This window comes from Xenopus laevis, chromosome 5S, assembly GCF_017654675.1.
Source record: "Xenopus laevis strain J_2021 chromosome 5S, Xenopus_laevis_v10.1, whole genome shotgun sequence".
Lineage (NCBI taxonomy): Eukaryota > Metazoa > Chordata > Amphibia > Anura > Pipidae > Xenopus > Xenopus laevis.
The window spans coordinates 130442495-130467763 of record NC_054380.1 but is presented as its reverse complement, the minus strand read 5'-3'; the positions used below and the strand labels follow the sequence as shown (position 1 = coordinate 130467763).

Genomic DNA, 25269 nt, shown 5'->3' with positions numbered 1-25269 from the left:
GGAGCATTTGTTAAGAATTTGCGTGAATCTCAGCCGAAATTCATCATTACCTGCAAACAGCGTAGGTCGCAGAGCGATCCGCAAACCACGGGGAATCCTTTTGTTCATAAAATACGTTTCAGCGTGCAGCTCCAAATCTATCGCTCGCCGATTTAGTCCTTCCAATTTCCTCTGTAATTGTGAAGTAACCGGAACCCGTAGGAAGCCGGCTGACTGCGCAAATGATGCAACGATCTCCTCCGCTTGGGACTCAGTGTAACTGAACACCTCCCGATCCGGATGCTGGGCCGCCGCCATCACTCCATTTGGGGGATGGCGAGGTCTATAAAGTTCTGGACAGGGATCCCTTACCCGACATTGTGAAGAGAATAGAGCAGGTGTTAACAACTATGGTTGACAACCAAATAATTTCGGAGGAACTGAAAACATTTCTGATAGTGTCCTTTCCACGTACACCCACATTGTATACGTTGCCCAAGATCCACAAGGACCCTGTCCATCCGCCGGGCCGACCGATTGTGTCTGGAATTGATTCGGTCTTTTGCCCAATGGCGGTCTTATTGGACAGGGTCCTAGGACCTTTGGTTAGAAACACTGTATCCTATGTAAGGGACAGTGGACATTTTTTGGAAAGACTGGATGGTCTGAATATACAGGATGAGGATAATGTTATACTGGCCACACTAGATGTGTCCAGTCTTTATACCTCTATCCCTCACGATGAGGGTATTAGGGCCTGTGAATGGATGTTACGAGGAAGTGGACAGTATCAGGATGCACAAATTGAATTTTTTCTTCAGATATTGGGGATCATATTGAGGATGAATTACTTTACCTTTCAGGATGTTTTTTATCTACAGTTGCGTGGAACCGCGATGGGATCGAACGTCGCCCCGTCATACGCCAATACCTTTATGGTTTGGCTTGAACAGTTGCACATATATCTGGATGACCTCTACCAGGAACATTGTTGTGCATGGTGGAGGTACATCGATGATGTCTTTGTGCTATGGCGGGGTGACCTAGATTCTTTATCGCGGTTCCACGAACGACTCAATAGACTTCATTGGTCGATAAAGTTTTCTCTAGTACACAATCAGAAAGAGATCTCTTTTTTGGATGTAATGGTGTATAGGGAGAAGGGACTACAGACTAAGCTTTTTTCCAAACCGACTGACCGGAATCAAATTTTACATTTCAATAGTTTTCACCCTATACATACAAAGGAGGCGATACCCATTAGTCAATTGACAAGAGTTCAGAGACTAGTCAGTGACCCACAGGTTAGGGATACCCAGGTACAACAGATGAGGAACAAATTTAAACAAAGGGGTTATCCCACACGAGTACTAGACAAAGCGGAGAGGAGTCTGTCTCAGAGTAGAGAGAAAAAGAAAAGGAAGAACTCGAGGATCACTTTTGTTACCCAGTATGGTGACTCTAGTAGAAAAGTAAATGAGATACTAGTGAAGCATTGGTATCTGCTTCGCAGGGCATATCCCATGGTGGAAGAGTTTGTGCTGCCCCCCCTTACATCTTATAGGAGAGGTAGAACCATTGGATCACAAGTAACTAGTACAAAAGTACCTAAGGGAATAGGATTGAAGAACACGGGCCTCGGAGTGAGAAATTGTGGCTTGTACCCATGCCTTAATTGTAAGCAATGCCGTTATGTGATAAAGGGGAAGTCATTTGAACACCCAGAAACGGGGGAGGTATATCACATGAGGGGATACTACACATGTAACTCGCAATATGCGATATACGCTATAGTATGCCCCTGTGGGAAGATCTATGTTGGAGAGACGATACAGAAAGTGAAGTCACGTATCTCTCAACATAGATCTACCATCAATACAGGCAATATGGCATTACCACTTTCTAAGCATTTTAGGGAGAAAGGGCATACAGCTGAACAGCTTAGGTTCACAATATTAGAGACAGTGCCCCCACTGAGAAGAGGGGGTGATCGTGAACTGAAACTTAAGCAAAGAGAAGTATGGTGGATAAAAAAATTAAATTCGTTACATCCTAAGGGATTGAATAAAGATTATAACTTGTATCTGTTTTTATGAGAGATAGACGGTATACTATGTAACTAGGGAAATATACAATGTGTTACTTTATACATGTTACAAACGTCTATCTAATTATTCTATACAGCAGGTGTGGTGACAGCCCTGTACAAGGCAAATGGAAGAATCGTTATGTCACTTCCTCTGATGGACTTTAAAAACCTGTATAGATTTGGTGGATTTTAAACCATTGTTCACATGGCTTGAGAAAGAGCCTATATTGGCTCGAAACGTCGCTACATATTGTGTACATGGTGATGTATATGTTTTTTTCACTTTAATACAAGCTTTTGCATAATATTTGTGAGTGCTGTCCATCTTTGCATTTGTATATATATATATATATATATATAGATAGATAGACAGAGAAAGAGGAAATCATTTTTAAAAATTTTGATTATTTGATGGTAATGGAGTCTATGGGAGACAGCCTTTCCGTAATTCAGAGCTTTGTGGATAACGGGTTTCTGGATAACGGATCCTATACCTGTGTGTGTGTGTGTATATATATGTGTATATGTGTATATATATATATATATATATATATATATATATATATATATATATATATATATATATATATATATATATATATATATATATATATATATATATATATATATATATATATATATATATATATATATATAGGCATGAGTGCACACTGGGATTTCCTTAAAAATATAATTTTATTTCGTTACATAAAAACAGGCCAATATATTTGTGTGTGCATATATATATATATATGTATATTAGGGATGCACCGAATCCAGGATTCGGTTCGGTATTCGGCCATTTTCAGCAGGATTCGAATCCTTGTGCCTGGCTGAATCCAAATCCTTAAAATCATGTGACTTTTCGTCACAAAACTGTTTTCTTTCTCCCCCTTACTGATTTGCATTTGCAATTGGATTCGATTCATTATTCGGCCAATTTCACAGGGGGTTCGGCCGAATCCAAAATAGTGGATTTGGTGCATCTCTCTCTCTCTCTCTCTCTCTCTCTCTCCCTCTCCCTCTCCCTCTCCCTCTCCCTCTCCCTCTCCCTCTCCCTCTCCCTCTCCCTCTCCCTCTCCCTCTCCCTCTCCCTCTCCCTTATTGTCACCGGGGGATTCTGGGTTTTTATGGTAAATATACAGCTTCATTATATTTAATTCAAACCAATGAGACCAATGTCTTATTTCTAAAGTATCACACTTATTTTCTGTGTAACTGTGAAATACAAATTCTTTGCCATCTGATAGCAGGATGAAAATCCGGGGAATATTCTATATTGGGGCACACGTATGAGCATAATGAGAAAGTGCCTCAGCTCAAAGTCCAAGTTCAGGCAGGTAGTCAGGGCAGGCAGTGTTCAAGCAGACTAGGAACATATCTTAAAGGAGAAGGAAAGGTTAAAACTAAGTAAGCCTTATCAGAAAAGTCCATCTAAATATACCAGTAAACCCTCAAAGTAATGCTGCTCTGAGTCCTCTGTCAAAAGAAACACAGCATTTCTTACCTTCTATTGTGTACTCATTGGCTTCTGTATCAAACTTCCTGTTTTCAGCTGAAACCTCCTTGCCCTGGGCGTGAGCATGCTCAGTTTGCTCCTCTTCCCCCTCCCCTCTCTGCTGTAATCTGAACCCAGAGCTAGAAGTGAGCAGGGAGAGACTCAGGCAGGAAGTGATGTCACACCAAGCTAACATGGCAGCTGCTATCCTTAACAAACAGAGAGAGCTTCTAGAGCTTTTTACTTAGGTATGGTAAAGCATTCTACAGGATACATATAGCATTATAGCTTGCACTATTGCAGGTAATCTATTGGCTTGGTAGCTTTCCTTCTCCTTTAATATCAGAAACAGACTGGGTATTCAGAGAAGGAAGAGCAACCACAGACAGGTTAATAAGCAACAAGGTGACCATAAGAACGGGTAGTGGCACATTTATCAAAGGTGGAATTTTTAAAAACTCCCCTAAACAACCATAAGTTTTTAATTTATTAAAACTCGAATGGATTAAATCGACCTGAAAACTCAAATTGAATTTGATTCGAATTTAAAAAAACTTGATTCCAGGTTTTTCTCCAAATAAAACTCGGATGTTAGGAAGGCTGCAAACAACTCAAAATTGATGCCTGGACTTCTCCAATTTACTCAAACAGCAATTTGGCAGGTTTTAGGTGGCGAATCGTTGAACTGGAATTCTTAAAGGGCCAGAGTATGATAATTCTCGAAAATCCAATTTGAATTTTTTTTTTAAAACTCAAATCGAATTTGAAGAACTCCCTCGTAAAATTTGACAGTTTTGACCATAACATTTTTTAGAAAATTCTAATTTCGAATTCAAATTTTCAATTTGACCCTTGATAATGAGCCTTTTAAATACAAATACTGTGTGTTTTCTCATGAGCTCTTTTTAAAACACCATAAAACCATTGCTAGATATGCAATGGTATAATATTTTGCCTTTGAATGCAACTTTGCCAGAAATTATTTGCACAAAGCTTTTACATTACCTGTCTGATGCCCCATGTTCCTCTATAAGGGGGCTGCCATATTTGTGCAGCAGGAGTCCATTAGCATTAGAAACTTTATCTGATAGGCTGAGATGGGACAGTCAGGTTGACAAAAGTCAGGTTTAGAAACTTCAACTAACAATTACTTACAAAAACAAACCTCTCCGCAAAAAATTAGCAACATGACCTATAAGTAACTTTTAGGGGGTTATTTATCAAGCTCCGAATATCAAAACCTTGAATAATTTGTAGTTTTCGGAGGAAAAAAAAAAACTATTCAAACTTTTCGAGATTTAATAAAGTCCGATGGTCTAAAAAGTCTAAATCCGAAACTCTGGCATCTAAAAGCTCTCCAGGTCCGCACCGATATCCGATGAGTTTGTGGTTTCTGAGCAAAAAACTACGATTTTTCTGTAGTTTTCTGAGTTTTTTGAGCAGAAACCATGAACAATTCAGATTTTTCAGGGAAAGTTTGCCTGACCCTATTTTTTCTGGCTTTTTTCTTCATAAAGAAGGTCCATTCTGGTAATTGTAGTTGCTCGGATTTTTAACTTAGAAATACTGAGATAAATTCAGACCTTGATAAATAACCCCCTAAATGTACATTTATATTTTCAAATGTACTTTTTTTAGTGTCCGTATCACTTTAAGTCAGCAGCAAAATGAAGAGTATGGTGGCCTTAAAGGGGACCAGCCAACACATTGCCTATTTGCCATGCTTTTATCAAGGATAGTAGTTTTGATCCAGGCCATTTAGCCAATAGATGTGGTGTGCTGAATTATATAAGCACCTGTATAAAATATGTGTAATAGCTTGGTTCATTTGGAGTAACTTTGATATGACAAAATTGAGTCTGTTTTACTTTTCACAGTCCCGCTGTTTGTCACCATGACAAAAACACATGTTATTGCGGCATCTAAAGAAGCTTTCTACATCTGGCAGTACCGAGTAGCTAAGAAGCTCACAGCAATGGAGATCAATCAGGTGTCACGCACCCGGAAAGAAGGCAGAGAAAGGTTTGCTGTGTTTTTGGATCTCCTTCCTTTTTTAGCAACAGACATTTTTTATATCCTATTTCAATATTATTGATTTCATTTATGTATTGATTCTTAACGCTGCCTTTCAGGATTTTTCATATCGACGATAATCCTTCAGGATCCATGGAGGGATTAATCGATTACACCAAATCAGTGGAGGTACCGGGCATCCATAATCTTTAATATTATTGTTATACAGGAATGGGGCTTGTTATTCAGAGTGCTCGAAACCTGGGCTTTTCCGGATGACGGATCTTTTTCCGTAAATCTTCATACCTTAAAGGGGTTGTTCACCTTCAAACAACTAGTTGTTTTCAGACAGATCACCAGAAATAACAACTTTTTCCAATGACTTTCTATTTTCTATGTGTCACCATTTTTCTAATATTGAAGTGTCATTTTCACCTTCTAAAGCAGCTCTGGGAGGGCGGGGTCGCCGACCCTGTAAACTGTTCTAAATTGATACATTTAGTTGATACATTTCTTATCTTTGTCCCTGCTGAGCAGAATCTCTGGGTTTCATTACAGGCAGCTGTTAGAATTGATACAATAGTTGCTAATACTCCAGAGATGCTGCTGTGAAATGTATCCACTAAATTGTAACCGTTTCGAGTGAGTCTTAACAGCTCAGTAATTCAGGTGCAAACACCAGAGATGTGAGAAAGTTCAACTTTAAACTTAGATTTTGGAAAAACAATACAAAATAAATAATGGAAAGTAATTGAAATTTATTTCTAGGGAACAATCTGAAAACAACTGAATTGAAAAAATTTTTGGAAGGTGAACAACCCCTTTAAGCCTACTAGAAAATCATGTAAACATTAAATAAACCCAATAGACTGGTTTTGCTTCCAATAATGATTAATTATATCTTAGTTAAATTTTAGTATGTTAATTTTAAGGTGAACCACCCCTTTAAACTGAAATAACATTTTAGGTTTTTTTTTTATCATTACAAAACTTTGTGGCTGCAAGTATTCAGCACATAATGCTTTCTTAAATCTGTTTCAGTCAACGAGAGATCCTATCTGTTGTATAACTGCATCTGATAAAGTCCTCATTGTGGTGAGTTTAAGCATGCAATGGATATCCCAGTGTGTGTGTGTGAATATATATATATATATATATATATATATATATATAGAATAAAGTACCCCCTATTGTAAATTATAAGGATATTATAAGTCACCGAGGAGTTTCATGACCATATAAAAGTACAAGGCTGAAAGCCGAGTGTTAATATACAGGTCATGGAACTCCAAGGTAACTTCTGATATCCTTATATTTTACAACAGGGGGTACTTTATTATAATACACAAGTTTCAGTGAGTCATGTGACAGAAATGACATCAGAACTCACCGTTTATAACTGATGACATCAGAACTCACCGTTTATAAGGATATGATTTACAAGATATTCATGGCTCTTGTGTATTATATATATATACACAAGTTATCTACCTGGAGCACTCCTCATCAATGTCCAAATGCCTAGGTGCAGGGTATATCTTACATACAAAATAACAAACAAACCGCACTCTAGGTCTTTTATCTAGTGAAAAAAAGTTTAAGTGATGTTTATTCCAACGTTTCGGCTCCAAACTCAAGCCGTCCTCACTTAAACTTTTTTTCACCGGATAAAAGACCTAGGGGCCGATTCACTAAGGGTCGAATATCGAGGGTAAATTAACCCTCGAAATTCGACTAGGAATTAAAATCCTTCGACTTCGAATATCAAAGTCGATGGATTTAGCGCAGATAGTTCGATCGAAGGATCGAAGGATTATTCCTTCGATCGAACGCTAAAATCCTTCGATTCGAAGGATTTAAATCCAACGATCGAAGGAATATCCTTCGATCAAAAAAAGTTAGCCAAGCCTATGGGGACCTTCCTCATAGGCTAACATTGACTTCGGTAGCTTTTAGATGGCGAACTAGGGGGTCGAAGTTTTTTTTAAAGAGACAGTACTTCGACTATCGAATGGTCGAATAGTCGAACGATTTTTAGGTCGAATCCTTCGATTCGTAGTCGATGGTCGAAGTAGCCCAAAAAAAACTTCGAAATTCAAAGTTTTTTAACTTCGAATCCTTCACTCGAAGTTAGTGAATCGGCCCCCTATAGTGCGGTTTGTTTGTTATTTATATATATATATATATATATATATATATAGATATATATATAGATATAGATATAGAGATAGATAGAGATAGATAGAGATAGATAGAGATAGATAGAGATAGATAGAGATAGATAGAGATAGAGATAGATAGAGATAGATAGAGATAGATAGAGATAGATAGAGATAGATAGAGATAGATAGAGATAGATAGATAGATAGAGATAGATAGAGATAGATAGATAGAGATAGAGATAGATAGAGATAGAGATAGATAGAGATAGATAGAGATAGAGATAGATAGAGATAGAGATAGATAGAGATAGATAGAGATAGATAGAGATAGATAGAGATAGATAGAGATAGATAGAGATAGATAGATAGATAGATAGATAGATAGATAGATAGATATAGATAGATATAGATAGATATAGATAGATAGATAGATAGATAGATAGATAGATAGATAGATATATAGATATATTTATTATATTTAGTGATGGGCGAATTTGCGCCGTTTCGCTTCGCCGAAAAATTCGCGAAACGGCGCCGGCGTCTCGTTTTTGACGCCGGCGCCTGTTTTTGACGCCGGCGTCCGTTTTTTCGAGAAAAAAAATTTTGACGCCGGCGAATTTTTTCCACGAATTTTCGCGGGCGTTTCGCGAATTTATTCGCCTGACGCGAATCGCGCAAATTCGCCGCGAATTCGCGCCTGGCGAATAAATTCGCCCATCACTTATTATATTCTATCAGTTTTTGTCTTTCCAATGCCCCTCCCACTAGGCCACTCCGGAAACAATTCTGTATGTGGTGTATCACACTGTCTAATGCAAGCACTCATAGCTTTGTGTGCCATCAGCCTAAGACTGATATTAGGGCTCTGGAATAAGAAACATTAGAGTTATGGAACACAGAAACAAAGTAATGCCTTCTTAAAGCAAACGTGGGCGCAGATTTACTAATTAATTGAACGAATTAACGCTAGTGAAACTTCGCCAGTGTTCGGCTGCTGCGACGCAACTTTACATTTTAGTGAATTAACATAGTGGTAACGAATTTTCGCCTGGCAAAGTGTTGGGAAGTGCGGTGGATCGTTCGCTGGTGACATTTCGCTCTTTAGTGAATTTGCCCCATGGTATCAGCATTTGTAGTTGTAGGCTAAGGAAATATACTTTAGATGAATACTACAGTACCAATAATTCAGAATGTCTCCCCATCTCCACTTGTTTATCTGTACTTATCATACTGGTATATTTACAGGGACGCGAATCAGGAACACTGAAGAAATACACTTTACCCAGTGTGAGTCTGGTTCAACAGTATATGCTAGGCAACCGTGCATATCAGATGAGCCTAAACTGCAATGCCAGGTATATGCATTCTCTATTATCTTTATTATACCTCATTGGCCTGGGTTGTGTAGCAGCATGTATGGAGTAGCAAGGGGGAAAGGATTGGTGGCATACTCTGCAAATACAAATGCACTGAAACATATTTCATTCAGCACCATGGACAGCAGTTGGCTTTTTTTCAAGAGTTACAGTAGAACCCCCATTTTACATTTTTCAGTGGACCAGAAAAAAATGGTGTAAAATCCAGGAAAATGTAAAATCAGGGAAATGTATTATGCATAATATATAGATGGGACCACAAAACAACAATGTGAAATGAGGGAAAACTTAAAATCAGGGGATGTAAAATTGAGGTTCCACTGTAGTCTGCTTTATTTTGCAGTGACTAATGTTAGGTAAATTGCACCATTATCACTATCAAGATATTATTGGAGACATAAACCCTAAATATGAATATCGCTAGAAATTATGTTCTTTATATATGAAACTTACCGGTACCTGTCCAGACGTTCAGCAGCCCGGGAACCATAAGGTCCTTAAACTTTTTAAAAAGGGGGCCAGTGCACAGTCACTCTGACACTCAAACTATAGTTTGGGGAAAAAAAACGAATTTCCATGCACACTGCACATACATTATTTGTAGTGCAAAACAACCTGAAAGAACAATACAATATTTCAAATGAAGAACAATTTTAACCAATCATTTCAATGGGAAGTGTGGGCCTGCTTTTGGCTGATATCCGGTTCCAGCTCCAACTCCTCGTTCATCGCAACTCGGCTCCTACTTCGGTGCAACTCGGCTCCTACTTCGGGCAACTCGTCTCCTACTTCGGGGCAACTCGTCTCCTACTTCGGGGCAACTCGGCTCCTACTTCGGCGCAACTCGGCTCCCACTTCGGCGCAACTCGGCTCCCACTTCAGCGCAACTCGGCTCCCATTTCGTTGCAACTCAGCTCCCACTTCGTCGCAACTCGGCTCCTACTTTGGCAATTCAAGGGGGGCCTGTCTAATCCAGGAAACGCAGCACGACCAGGCTCTCCTTAAAGTGATACTGACACTAAAATTTTATTTCAAAATATTAATCTGCATGAAAAGTTACCTAGAGGTGATGTTGATCATTTTTCTCTGATAGTTCTGCTTTTGTAAGTAATTGTTACTTGAAGTTCCTCAACCTGACTGTCCCAAGTTTCTAATGCTAACTACTGCTGCACAAATATGGCAGCCCCCTCATAGAGGAACAGGGTAGTAAGAAAGGTAATGTAAAAGCATCAGTCAAATACTTTTATGGCAAAATTGTAAATAACATTCAAAGATAATGTTATGATAAATATTTAAAAAAGTTTATTTTCTGGTGTCAGTATCTCTTTAACATATAGAAGCCATTGGGACCAGGACAATTGCCACCCCTTTTGTCCCCTGATAGCGGCCCTGCACACCTAACTACATATCTGTCTCTCCCTGAGAGTGAGGATTTGGTTGACGGCTCCCCTGTAACCAAAGCTAAGACTGCAACATGTGCGAAGAGTGCGTGCAAGAGGAGTACCTGGATCAGGAGAGTGGCACACTTCTACTAAGCTGCTGCTCACAGATCTTCTCTTTTCCTCTGCCCCAGTGCGTCACCAAGTCCCCCCCAGTTGATGCTGGACGGGGCTGCAGCGGAGGGGGCCAAGTAAATAACCTTGGAGGGGCGTATCTGGCCCGTGGGCCATAGTTGAGGACCCCTGCTAGGCATTCAAATATGTCAGAGACACAGCACATGGTCAGTATGCTCTGCTCTGCTGTTGAGGAGCAAAGCCAAGGTATTGTTGGCAATGGCATATCTACCATACAGCAGAAATCATGAAATGGGGGAGGGTCAGGGGCGATGGGCTGGATCAGGGCCCGGAGGGTCTGCTGAATGGTCGCACCACTGCTGCTCCTTGCCACCTCTGTATTGATGGGTAATCTCTTCTCAGAGACACCATACTCCAGTATTTTTTTTACTGGGATTTTGAAAATGTTTACAGTGTCAATTGCAATATGGGACTTTGTAGATAATGTACAAATGGAGGGCAAAAGGCCAGATGTGCCTTGTTAACTATATAAGTTTGCTCACTGTTTGTTCTCATTCAATCCAGCCGCCTTGCTATCATAGATATTTCTGGAGTCCTGACTTTCTTTGATTTGGAAGCGCGATACACAGATAATACAGGGCAACAAATGATTGGAGAGCAGCTTAAGCTCGAACGCAAAGATGTCTGGGACATGAAGTGGGCCAGTGACAACCCCGACTTGTTTGCAATGATGGAAAAAACAAGGATGTATGTCTTCCGAAACCTGGATCCTGAGGTTAGCCAGAAATGTGTCTCACTTATTTATATCAAATGCTTACATTAACCGAGACTGTGCCATTATTTTTTATCTCTTTATTTTCAGGAGCCGATTCAAACATCAGGGTACATCTGCAATTTTGAAGATTTAGAAATAAAGTCTGTTCTTTTGGATGAGTTGTTAAAGGTAATTTTATTATATAGCGTATAACAATGATCAGTGGTCTTTATGTTGTATGTAATAAAGCACATGTCCCTACTTACAGGATCCTGAGCACCCAAACAAAGATTACATCATTAACTTTGAAATCCGTTCCCTGAGAGACAGTCGGGCACTGATTGAGAAAGTAGGAATTGAAGATGCTTCACAGTTTATAGAAGATAACCCACACCCTAGACTGTGGTATGGAAATAAAAATATAATGTCTGCAACCAATGTTTCTTTTGATAGGTCCTACAGGGTTATACATTCGTACTTCACATTTGTATCTGTGTGTGGGTGCTGCAATTACATTTGGGTAGTGATTGAACATTTACATTTGATCAAGTGAGTGCAGTATGATAGAACACAGATTAGAAGCACATGATAAGTTATTTGGAGTTTAAATGGTATTCTTTATTCAAGAAATACTAAGGATTTAGGGAAATTAGCCAGGTGCGATATGTCTAGAACATCAAACAATTAAAAGATCTTTCCATCAAAGATTTAAGGGCAGATTTATCAATGGCTGAAAGTTTTTTTTTTTTTAATTCGAATGACCTCGAAATTCGATTAGTATCTTATTTAAGAGAAAACTCAAACGTATATAACCGCCCTAAAAACTCGAATCGAATTTGAATTGTTTTTTCTCCGAAAAAAACTTGAATGTCAGGAAGGCTATTAACATCTTCAAGAGGGTCAATGGACCTCTGCCATTGACTTCTAAATTAATTTGACAGGTTTTCAAATTTGAATTGTTCCCAGGGTCCTGGTATGATAAATCTGAAATTCGAGTTTGGATTATTCCCAACTAGAATTTGTGAGTTTTGACCAAAAATCCAACTCGAAAATTTAAATACAAATTTCCAGTTTGAACCTTAAAGAAGAAGCAAACCTTAAAGTTAAAAAACCCCTACCCCCTACCCTACAAGACCCTCCCTCTCTCCTCCCTCCAGCCTAAGTGTTACCCAGAGCAAATGCCCCTAAGTTTTACTTAACCTTCCATGCAGATTCTGTCCAGCGAAGTTCACGGGCGCCATCGTTTTCTCTTCGGAATGAGACCGGCGTAGAGGCGCATGCGCAGTTGGAGCAATTTTCTGTAAAGCGACAACTGTGCATCTGCCGAAACTCACGAAAATTCGCAAAGCGCCGGTCTCATTCCGAAGATTACCGAAGCAACTAAAGATGGCGCCCATGAACTCCACTGGACAGAATCTGCATGGAGGGATAAGTAAAGACTTAGGGGCATTTGCCAGGGGTATCACTTAGGCTGGGGGGAGGAAGGAGGGGGGTCTAGGGGGTAGGGTTTTTTTAACTTTAGGGGTTGCTTCTCCTTTTATAAATCTGCCCCTTAGTACATTGTAAAAGTGGTCATATATAGGCTGATCGATATGGAGGACGATGGATTGACCCACAGGCCAAATAGATGAATATCATATGAGTAACCATAAATGTGCCATTTCCTTAGGCCAGTCACCCAAATGAAAGAATTAAAGCACCGGAAGATTTCAGTCAGGACAAATAATTCCAGATCCTCCAGGACTGCAAAATGCTCTATCAAACCTGTCCCTTGACTTACCCGTACATACCTAGATGGTTGGGCAATATGATAAAAAGCCAAACTGCCTGCCTAGGAATGTATGGCCAGCTCAATAAAACACATATTATAAAACACTATAAAGCTTTAGGTTTTAAGTAAATCCGCTTGTGAATACATTAGTGGTCACTGACCTTAAATTTACCATAAGGCACGGTTTATGCTTTAAAGGGTCATAAAACTTTTGCTAGTTTGTTTTTAAAATTGCATGTGCCTGTGACCTTTTCTATATACAGCAGATACATAATGTGTAGCTCTTTATTTCCCAGTTTACCGTACCTATCTGGCTGTTTCTGTTCTCCCCTTAGAATGAGGCCATGCTTTGATTACTTTGCTAGAATTCTAACTTTCCTTTTTTTGGGGGGGGGGGGAGGTGGTGACCATAGCTATGTGTTTCAGTTCATGCTGTTCTAAATTTTCACCCATCATATCAAACTGTATCTGAAACTATATATATATATATATATATATATATATATATATATATATATATATATATATATATATATATATATATATATATATATATATATATATATATATATATATATATATATATATATATATATATAGGCAAAAGAGAAAAACCGCACCAACAGGTCTTTATACAAAAATAGAAAACCTTTAATTCAACGTTTCGGCTCGACCGCTGGAGCCGTCTTTAGGAACAAAAAAAACCTTTTTTGTTCCTGAAGACGGCTCCAGCGGTCGAGCCGAAACGTTGAATTAAAGGTTTTCTATTTTTGTATAAAGACCTGTTGGTGCGGTTTTTCTCTTTTGCCTATGACTATTGACACATGTAACCAGCACACAGGCATTGCTTTTTTCGGTTATCCGTGTGCACTGTACTCAAATTTGCTGCTATATATATATATATATATATATATATATATATATATATATATATATATATATATATATATATATATATATATATATATATATACAGTATATATATATATATATAATATATATATATATATATATATATATATATATATTGTACATCTACTGTAATTGATAATGAAATTAAAGTCGTCAAGGATTTGCGTGACCGTAAAAAAGCACAAGACTGCAGCCTGAGTGCTTTTATACAGGTCATGTAACTCCAAGGTGACGTTTAATGTACTTATAATATAAGTTTTAGCAGGGGGTACACTATTCATTATAATCTACAGTTAAATGTATATAGGTTTGTCAAGAACGTACTGGCAGGGCAGGAACTAGGGATAGGCAGAAGAGGCATCTACATAGGGTGCAACAAAGGGAGGGGGCTTTTTAAAGGAGAAGGAAAGGCTAAAATTAAGTAAGCTTTATCAGAAAGTTCTATATAAATACACTAGTAAACCCTCAAAGTAATGCTGCTCTGTGTCAAAAGAAACACCACATTTCTTTCCTTCTATTGTGTACTCATGGGCTTCTGTATCAGACTTCCTGTTTTCAGCTTAAACCTCCAGGGCTAGGGCTTGAGCATGCTCAGTTTGCTCCTCTCTCCCTCCCTCCTCCCTTCTCTGCTGTAATCTGAGCCCAGAGCTATATGTGAGCAGGGAAAGACTCAGGCAGGAAGTGATGTCACACCAATCTAATATGGCAGCTGCTATCCTAAACAAACCGAGAGCTTTTAGAGCTTTTTTCTCAGGTATGGTAAAGCATTCGATGACTGGTGTAAATGTGGTGTAGGGTGTGGTTTCTACCACTTTTTTTTAGAAATGATAATTGTTTGTGTTAAGCTTTTAGGCAAGTGACAGGCATTGTGCAAGGGGGGAATGTTCTAGAAGTTTTTAATAGCACATTCTGACGTAGGAGTGGAATATTTATTACAGTATATATCATTTACAGTTTGGTCCTATAGAGAAATGGCCAAACTGTAGGTGATATATATATATATATATATATATATATATATATATATATATATATATATATATACCATATATATATATATATATATATATATATATATATATATATTATATATATATATATATATATACCATATATATACCATATATATATATATATATATATATATATATATATATATATATATATATATATATATATATACCATATATATATATATATATATATATATAATATATATATATATATATATATATATATATATATATATATATATATATATATATATATATATATATATATATATACCATATATATATACCATATATATATATATATACACCATATATATATATATATATATACCATATATATATATATATATATATATATATATATATATATATATATATATATATATATATATATATACCATATATATCTATATATACACACACACACACACACACACACACACACACACACACACACACACACACACACACACATTTCGAGCTATTTATGTGTACCTCGACTAGGGAATAGTCCAAATTCGATTAGAATTTGAAAAAAAAATTGAATATCAAAATTTATCATGTACCGTCTCTTTAAAAATTCGACTTCGACCATTCGCCATCTAAAACCTGCCAAATTGCTGTTTTAGCCTATGGGGGACCTCCTAGAACCTATTTGGGTCAATCAGTGGACTTCAATTCGAATTGGATCGAATGCGCTATTACTTCGATTCATACGATTCAAATACGGCCGAATACGGGCCTATTCAATCGAAAACCGACCAATTCGGCCAAAAAAAACTTTGATTAAATTTCTGTTTGTCTTTTTGAATTCGAATTTCGAAGTTTTTCAAATTCGAGATTTGACCCTTGTTAAATATGGCCCTTAATCATACACAGGGGTGAGCATTGCAGCATACAAACAGAAATCATAAAAAACCTGGCCACTACCTTCACACAATTGAAGAAGTCCCTAACTAGACTGGGCCCCTTGTAGACGACCAGCAAAACAACAAAACACAGGTTTGGGCTCACCCCTGTACTCATAGGACTCTTTTCTGTTAGTTCAGCTTCCTGACTGTGCTAACAGTCTTACCCAGACTCTCAGTCCAGAACCTCAACCAGCTCCTGCTTTGTGCAGACACAGGCAGCACCCCCAGTTCCTAACTCAGCCAGCTACTTGCTGTGTCCTGCTGAGAGACACTCCCTAGCAACTAGCAGGGTTACCCCTTGCTAGTTTATTAGGTGCGGACGTCCGCACCTAATAAACTAGCAAGGGGTAACCCTGCATGAAGTTCCTTGTGTGCCAGTGTTTCACTACTTGATTGTATATTGGAGGTCGCCAGACTACTAACACTGGGCACCAGGGGTTCTCGCTACATAATCTTCAGGAGTGTGCTCTGCCTCATCTTCCTTCTACCATCTTTAAACAGAGCAACCATTCCCTATTTATTAACGCACTTCCTGGATCTCAAGCACTGGGGAGAAATTCAAGGCCAAAAACTTTTTACTGATTTCTGTGGTCATTCTACCAATATATATATCCAACAATTGGATATAGTCCATGACAAGTCCAATCACAAGAAAACAATTCAGAGACAATGAGCTGTTCAGGCTCCACTCGATTCAGTTACAGTTAGGTCCATAAATATTTGGACAGACAAACTTTTTTTTCTAATTCTGGTTCTGTACATTACCACAATGAATTTTAAATGAAACAACTCAGATTCAGTAGGTTGAACAAAAAGATTGTGTAAAAATGTGATAAACTAAAGCCTTTTTTTTAACATAATCATTTCAGGGGCTCAAAAGTAATTGGACAATTGGCTCAAAGGTTATTTCATGGGGAGGTGTGGGTAATTCCTTTGTTATGGCACTATCGATGCAGCAGATAAAAGCTTTTGGGGGTGCTTGTATGTGGAACAGACAACATGCGGCCAAAGGAGCTCTCCATGCAGGTGAAACAAACCATCCTTAAGCTGCAAAAACAGAAAAAACCCCATCTGAGAAATTGCTACACTATTAGGAGTCGCAACATCTACAGTTTGGTACATCCTGAGAAAGAAAGAAAGCACTGGTGAACTCAGCAACGCAAAAAGACCTGGACATCCAACAGTGGTGGATGATCTCAGAATCATTTCCATATTGAATTAAAGCTGAGTTGTTTCATTTAAAATTCATTGTGGTAATCAACAGAACCAAAATGATAAAAAAGTTGTCCCTGACCAAAGATTTATGGGCCTAACTGTATGTCCAAAAAGCCTCCTTTTGAAATAGAATATGATCAATATTGCCCCTTCTTGGCAATATTGAATATATATATATTATGTATTAGTCAGTCCTCATGTCTAGTGGTGCCAGAGAAGCATGAAGAAGTCATATGGGGTATCCTTTGTTTGCATTTGCCATACAGCTGTTTTCCCCCTATGTGTGAGTTTTTGTCTCGAGTTTATTGAAATGATTTATAGAAGACTGCGAGAGGATTTGTACTGTCTGTGTTACTTCCAGCGGTGCCGTGTGGAATGTCAGATCGTGTTTTGGTCTGCGGGAAGTTCTATACTGAAGGTGGAAGACCTTGTGAAACACGGCTACAGAACATAAATGATACTTGGCATTACATAAATGTGAAAATAAATATTGCAATAGACACCAGTCTGCATTTTTAAATAGATAATTAGATATCTAAAAGCTTAAATTGGTACTATTGCAAAAATGAACATTTAATATAAGCTTTTTCGTACTGATACTTTCTAAATACAATCAATTAAATATTCTGCATTGTTTCTGAAATAATCAAGTTTATCTTCAGTATCCCTCTCTCAGCAACTGTTTCTCTTCATTCTCTTTTCATTCAGGAGTGGTGTGTCCGATGAATGGTCCAATATATCTTATAGGGGGGCAACTTTTGCCTAGAAGATGTATTAGAGCTCACTTTATTAAAATCACCACATCATGTCTCTCTACATGCAGGATTTGGCAATTATTTTGTTAGATTTTGTTTGTACTGGAATCAGTTATTTGAGTGAGCTCTAATACATCTGCTAGGAAAAGAGCCCCCTCTAAGATATATTGGATCATTCATCTGACACCCAACTTATATCTTATAGAGGGGCTCCTTTTGCCTAGAAGATGTATTAGAGCTCACTCTATTAAACTCACCAGACATCATGTCTCTCTACATGCAGAATTTGTGCAAAAGGCAGATATTTTGTTAGATTTGATTACTGGAATCAGTAATGAGCTCTAATACATCTGCTAGGAAAGGAAGCCCCCCCCCCTATAAGATATATTGGATCATTCATCTGACACCCAACTGCTGAATGAAGAGAGAATGAAGAGAAACAGATGCTGAGAGAGCAATAGTGAGGGTAAACTTGATTATTTCAGAAACAATTCAGATTTTTTTAATTGATTGTATTTAGAAAGTTTCTTACTTCAATATGAGAAAACTTATATTAAGGGGGTTATTTACTAAACTCTGAATGCAAAAATCACAAAAAATCATGATTTGTTTTATAAAATCAGACTTTTAAAAAAATCACTTATTTTTCAGAATTTATTAAACCCTGAGGATGGATCTGAAAATCCGGCATTTCAGACCTGTCGAGGTTGCATATAAGTCAATGGGAGAAGTCCCAATGATTTTTTGATGTGCGCTGGGTTTCGTGCAATACCCCGAAGTTTTCGGGTGAAAATTCTGAAAAAAATCGTGAAAATCGATGAAAAAAATAGTTTTTTCCCCGCAATGAAAATGTTCGGCAAAATGTAATCATAAATAAGCGTTAAAAACCAGAGCGGATTTGATCGGAGTTTGTAGCAGAAACTATTGAGATAAATTCGGACTTTGATAAATAACCCCCTAAATGTTCATTTTCGTGATAGTTCCTCTTTAATCATAAGGCTATTGGACACTGTGTGAGATAAGAACATGGCACTTTGTGCTTAGTCCTTATTGTAAATGATGAACAGGGTCCCTTTAATAAACAGCCTTTCTGCACAAGGGTGTAAATCTTTACTGAATGAAAGACCATTTTATGTGAATTTTATAAATATTTTTTCCTGACGTTGTCTAAACAGGCGCCTATTAGCCGAAGCTGCCCTTGAGAAGCTGGACCTTCCAACTGCCGAGCAGGCGTTTGTGCGCTGCAAGGATTACCAAGGCATCGAGTTTGTAAAACGCCTAGGAAACCTACAGAGTGAGTCCATGAAGCAAGCTGAAATCGCTGCCTACTTTGGCAGGTTTGTGGAAGCAGAGAAAATGTACTTAGACATGGACCGAAGGTAAGAAAGAATCGATGCAGAAAATGTATAGGTAATACTTGCTAATAACCCTTAAAGAACTCCAAAAAATGTAAGTGTTTAAAAGTAATGAAAATATCATGTACTCTTGCCCTGCACTGGTAAAACTGATGTGTTTGCTTCAGAAACACTACTATAGTTTATATAAACAAATTGCTGTGTAGCCAGGGGGGCAGCCATTCAAGCACCGGATACACAGTAGATAACAGATAAGTACTACTATAGTTTATATAAACAAGCTGCTGTGTAGCCATGGGGGCAGCCATTCAAGCACAGGATACACAGTAGATAACAGATAAGTACTACTATAGTTTCTATAAACCAGCTGCTGTGTAGATACACAGTAGATAACAGATAAGTACTACTATAGTTTATATAAACAAGCTGCTGTGTAGCCATGGGGGCAGCCATTCAAGCACAGGATACACAGTAGATAACAGATAAGTACTACTATAGTTTCTATAAACCAGCTGCTGTGTAGATTCACAGTAGATAACAGATAAGTACTACTATAGTTTATATAAACAAGTTGCTGTGTAGCCATGGGGGCAGCCATTCAAGCACAGGTTACACAGTAGATAACAGATAAGTAATACTATAGTTTATATAAACAAGCTGCTGTGTAGCCATGGGGGCAGCCATTCAAGCACAGGATACACAGTAGATAACAGATAAGTACTACTATAGTTTATATAAACAAGCTGCTGTGTAGCCATGGGGGCAGCCATTCAAGCACAGGATACACAGTAGATAACAGATAAGTACTACTATAGTTTATATAAACAAGCTGCTGTGTAGCCATGGGGGCAGCCATTCAAGCACAGGATACACAGTAGATATTAGAAATTAGACCAATCTAAATGTATTCATAAAATCATTTTTTTTAACGTGTATGAATTAAATTGACCTGAAAACATTTGAGTTTTTTTCGGAGAAAAAACTCGAACCGAGTTTTTGAAATTCAAATTGAATTTGATTTGAATTCGATTCGAATTTTAAAAACTTGATTAGAGTTTTTTCTCCAAAAAAAACTCATGTCAGGAAGACTGCAAACAACTCCAAATTGATCCATGGACCTCTCCTATTGACTTAAACAGCAATTCGGCAGGTTTTAGTTGGAGAATAGTCGAATTTGAGTTCTTAAAGGGCCAGAGTATGATAAATCTCGAAAATCAAATTCCTTAAAAAAACCTCAAATCTAATTTGAATAACTCCCTAGTGGAATTTGACTGTTTTGACCATAAAAAAATAGAAAATCTGAATTTTCAATCTGCCCCTGAGTGTTTTCCGCCATAATCTATGTATAGGGCGAGGCGTCCTAGGGGAAGCTAATAAAGGTGCATAAAATATTTTACACATTTTTTTTTTTTTTTCAATTAAATTGGAAAAAAATAAATGCAAATATACACTTATATTTAGAATTTGCATTGTGCAGAAGCATGAGGCCTTTTTGAATTTTTGTATGTCTAATTGTTCCAGAGACCTTGCTATTGGACTGCGCATAAAGCTGGGTGACTGGTTCCGAGTATTGCAGCTGCTCAAACATGGCTCTGGTGATTCGGACGATTCTCTGCTGGAACAAGCATATAATGCTATCGGTGACTACTTTGCAGATAGACAGAAATGGTATAAAATTGTCATCTCCTTTGTTGCTCTTAACGTCTTATGAATTCGTCAGAATATTGTTCTTTGTAGCGTGATTAATTTCTGTTTTAAAATAACATAAATAGATGGCAATAAAATAACCATTTTTAAGCGACTGAAGCATAAAGATGGTTTGGTATTTCCTGGAATTCCATGCAACTGTCACATTATATCTACCTTGTAAGGGTGAATGCTGTGCAGTACTACGTTCAAGGCAGAAACCAGGAGCGACTCGCTGAGTGCTACTACATGCTGGAAGATTATAATGGGCTTGAGGTTCTTGCCAACTCACTTCCTGAAAACCACAAATTACTTCCTGTAAGTAACAGGTTTGCTTCATTGTTTTTATCATTCGTTATTATTAGTTCAGTTGTACTGTGCAGTAAGAAACCAGAGACAAATGGCACCAGTGGGAAGCTAAACGTGTGGCAGGGTGAGAGGTCAGCCATTAAATAAAGAGGGGTGCAATGCTATTAATTGGTTTTATATGCTACAGGAAAAAAAGGAACTTTATAGTTCCCTTAAAGGAGAACTAAACCCCCCTCCTAAGGGATTTTGTCATGATTTTTATAATGTAGTTTTTATTTCTAAATTTCACTGTTTACACTGCAAATAATTCAGTCTACAATATAAAATTGTATTCCTAAACCAGCAAGTGTATTTTATTTAGTTGTAATATTGGTGTGTAGGGGCATCTCAGGTCATTTTGCCTGGTCATGTGCTTTCAGAAAGAGCCATCACATTAGGATGGAACTGCTTTCTGGCAGGCTGTTGTTTCTCCTACTCAATGTAACTGAATGTGTCTCAGTGGGACCTGGATTTTACTATTGAGTGTTGTTCTTAGATCTACCAGGCAGCTGTTATATTGTGTTAGGGAGCTGTTATCTGGTTACCTTCCCATTGTTCTGTTGTTAGGCTGCTGGGGGGGGGGTTTCATTTCACTCCAACTTGCAGTACAGCCGTAAAGAGTGACTGAAGTTTATACACAAGTCACATGACTGGGGGCAGCTGGGAAACTGACAATATGTCTAGCCCCATGTCAGATTTCAAAATGAAATATTAAGAAATCTGTTTGCTATTTTGAGAAATGGATTTGAGTGCAGAATTCTGCTGGAGCATCACTATTAACTGATGCTTTTAAAAAAAAAAAAAAAACATGTTTTCCCATCCCTTTAAAAAGTGTCGCTGAATGTCGTACAGACCTCTACATGAGCAGCGGAGCTCACAGGCACCATCTTCTGTATCTTCGGATCCTTTTCTTCTCTTTGACTATCTACAGAGCTTTTTGGCTCATGAACAGTAGGCGAATCCCAAACTGGCTCCAACTGCGCATGCACAAAAAACCAGGGAGGCCCAATTTACAAAGGTTGAATTTCGAATTCTTGTGAATTTTTTTTTTAATTCGAATATACTATCAATTCGACTGGGAGGTTATTTAAGAAAACATTTGAATGTCTTAATATTCGATCGAATGGCTCCGACCCGAAAATTGGAATAGTATTCGAACAAATCAAGTTTTTCTTGAATTTCAGGAAGGCTTTTAAGTTCTCCAAATGACTCAACGGACCCCTGCCATTGACTTGTACAGGAAGGTTTTAGGTGGTGAGAATTAGGACTGTTTCCAGGATCGAGATGTGATAAATCTCACATTGGAATTTTCAATCGAATAGGGGGATTAATATTTGAATGGGTGAATCTTGACACTCAAAAACTTGAATTCAAATTTACTATTTGACCCTTGATAAATCTGCCCTTTAGTGTCGTTGGTCATTTACCGAATGTAGCCAAAGATACGAAAGATATCAATGGTAAGCTCTGCTGCAGAGGTCTGTGCAACATTCAGCAACACTTCAGGGCTATACAGAAAGGGGTTAGTGGATGGGACTTTATCTTTAGGAGGAGGTTTATTTCTTCTTTAAAGGAGAACTAAACCCTAAAAATGAATATTTCTAAAAATGCCATATTTTATATAGTGAACTTATTGCACCAGCCTAAAGTTTCAGCTTGTCAATAGCAGCAATGATCCAGGACTTCAAACTTGTCACAGGGGGTCACCATCTTGGAAAGTGTCTGTGACACTCACATGCTCAGTGGGCTCTGATTGGCTGTTGAGAAGCTAAGCTTAGGGCTCGTCACTAATTATCCAGCAGAAAATGAGCTTCCCTGGCTGTAATATAAGCTGATGCTACAGGTTTGCTGATTATTAAATTCTGATGCTAATTGCACTGGTTTCTGTGCTGCCATGTAGTAATTATCTGTATTAATTACTAATCAGCCTTATATTGTGACATTTCTATTCTATGTGTACTGTATATTGTGAGTGGGTCCCTAAGCTCAGTAAGTGACAGCAGCACAGAGCATGTGCAGTGAATCAGCAGAAAAGAAGATGGGGAGCTACTGGGGCATCTTTGGAGACACAGATCTTTACTGCTAAAGGGCTGTGGTTGGCTTGGGCTGGTACAGAAGCACAAAACATGTACAACATCTCTAGCTACTTCTTTAGTTAAGCTTTAGTTCTCCTTTAAGGAGAACCTATAGGTGAACAGTACAGTACAAATCTTGGCACGTACCAGAAATCAGGGATGCACAGAATCCAGGATTCGGTTCGGGATTCGGCCAGGATTCTGCCTTTTTCAGCAGGGTTTGGATTCGGCCGAATCCTTCTGTTCGGCCTAACTTAATCTGAATCCTAATTTGCATATGCAAATTCGGGGCGGAGAGGTAAATCGTGTGACTTTTTGTCACAAAACAAGGAAGTAAAAAATGTTTTCCCTTTCCCATCCCTAATTTGCATATGCAAATTCGATTCGGTATTCGGCCGAATCCTTCGTGAAGGATTCGGGGGTTCGGCCGAATCCAAAATAGTGGATTCGGTGCATCCTTACCAGAAATAGATGAGGAATTGACAGTTAATGTGTGGAAACTGACTCTGAGTGGCAAGTTAGGGGGTACAAAGATAGAGCGGAAGAATATCTTGGTTTAGGTAAATAGATAGGCTGTGCAAAATAAAAAATGTATCTTATATAGTTAGTTAGCCAAATATGTAATGTATAAAGGCTGGAGTGAACAGATGTCTAATAAAACAGCCAGAATCCTACTTCCTGCTTTTCAGCTCTATAACTCTGAGTTAGTCAGCGACTTGAAGGGGGGCCACATGGTACATTTCTGTTCAGTGAGTTTGTAATTGATCCTCAGCATTCAGCTCAGATTCAAAAACAACAGATATGACCCATGTGGCTCCCCCTCAAGTCTCTGATTGGTTACTGCCTGGTAACCAATCAGTGGAAAGCAAGAGAGCTGAAAAGCAGGAATTAGCATTCTGCCTATTATGTTACACCTCCAGTCACTCCAGTCTTTATACATTACATTTTTGGCTAACTAACTGTATTAGAAACATGTTTTATTTTCCAAAGCCTGTCCATTTACCCAGTTTTTATTTTTACACTGAAAAATTCCTTTAAGGCTAAAATGAGTAGATGGGAATAATAATGAGAAGAAGAATGTGGTCTGTAGAGTTAGGGAGAAGAATGGAGAGAGATGGTGAGGTTGAGTGGCAGGTAGTAAGACCTCTCTGAGTGGAAGTGATAGGAATAAAGGAAGTGTGGAAACAGCTACTGTACATTATGGGTAGCTGAGACTCCCTATTAATGGATCATACCAATGTGTCACTTACATACAAATATAAAACATTTCACATATATATGCAAAAGTATCCATAACTGAGACCAGCCCTCTCGCCTTTCTGTTTGCCCAACCAGGAGATCGCCCGCATGTTTGTGACGGTGGGAATGTGTGAGCAGACAGTGGCCGCCTTTCTGAAGTGTAACCTGCCTAAAGCTGCAGTAGATGCGTGTGTGCACTTAAACCAGGTGAGCAATGGCATCATTAGCTGCAGTATTTGGGGTTCATTTCATTATTTATGGTGCATTAGTGATTCATATGTGGGACTTGCCATGGATTTAACTGTGACGTACAGCTCCCTACTAAATGATCCCACTATAATAAAGCACATGTCATAAAAACTGCATATTTGTGAACATTTAAGTCATCAGAGGTTAGGACACATGTAGGACACCTGCCATGATACTATACTCTTGTAAGATGTTCATGAGCATCCTGATTGTTCTCTGTGAGATATTCATGGACACGCTGTCTGGGATGTTTATGGCAGGCACTTTATTCCAATGGCTGGATGGTCACAAGGTTATTTATCAGCTCTACTTACAAGAAGGTGTGGCCTAGCAGTCCAGGGGTATAGTATGATGT

General features: G+C 38.2%; 1 protein-coding gene across 1 annotated transcript in view; it reads left to right on the top strand.

The window, feature by feature from the left end:
* The window catches only part of wdr35.S (WD repeat domain 35 S homeolog), a 76217-nt gene that overhangs the window by 35229 nt on the left and 15719 nt on the right, over positions 1-25269 (top strand). The window contains exons 13-23 of the mRNA XM_018265957.2: positions 5444-5588; positions 5699-5768; positions 6621-6674; positions 8987-9096; positions 11196-11406; positions 11494-11574; positions 11654-11790; positions 19138-19341; positions 20839-20985; positions 21189-21321; positions 24762-24872. Coding sequence (XP_018121446.1) covers positions 5444-5588; positions 5699-5768; positions 6621-6674; positions 8987-9096; positions 11196-11406; positions 11494-11574; positions 11654-11790; positions 19138-19341; positions 20839-20985; positions 21189-21321; positions 24762-24872 — 1403 coding nt within the window. The remainder of the gene's footprint in view (positions 1-5443; positions 5589-5698; positions 5769-6620; positions 6675-8986; positions 9097-11195; positions 11407-11493; positions 11575-11653; positions 11791-19137; positions 19342-20838; positions 20986-21188; positions 21322-24761; positions 24873-25269) is intronic.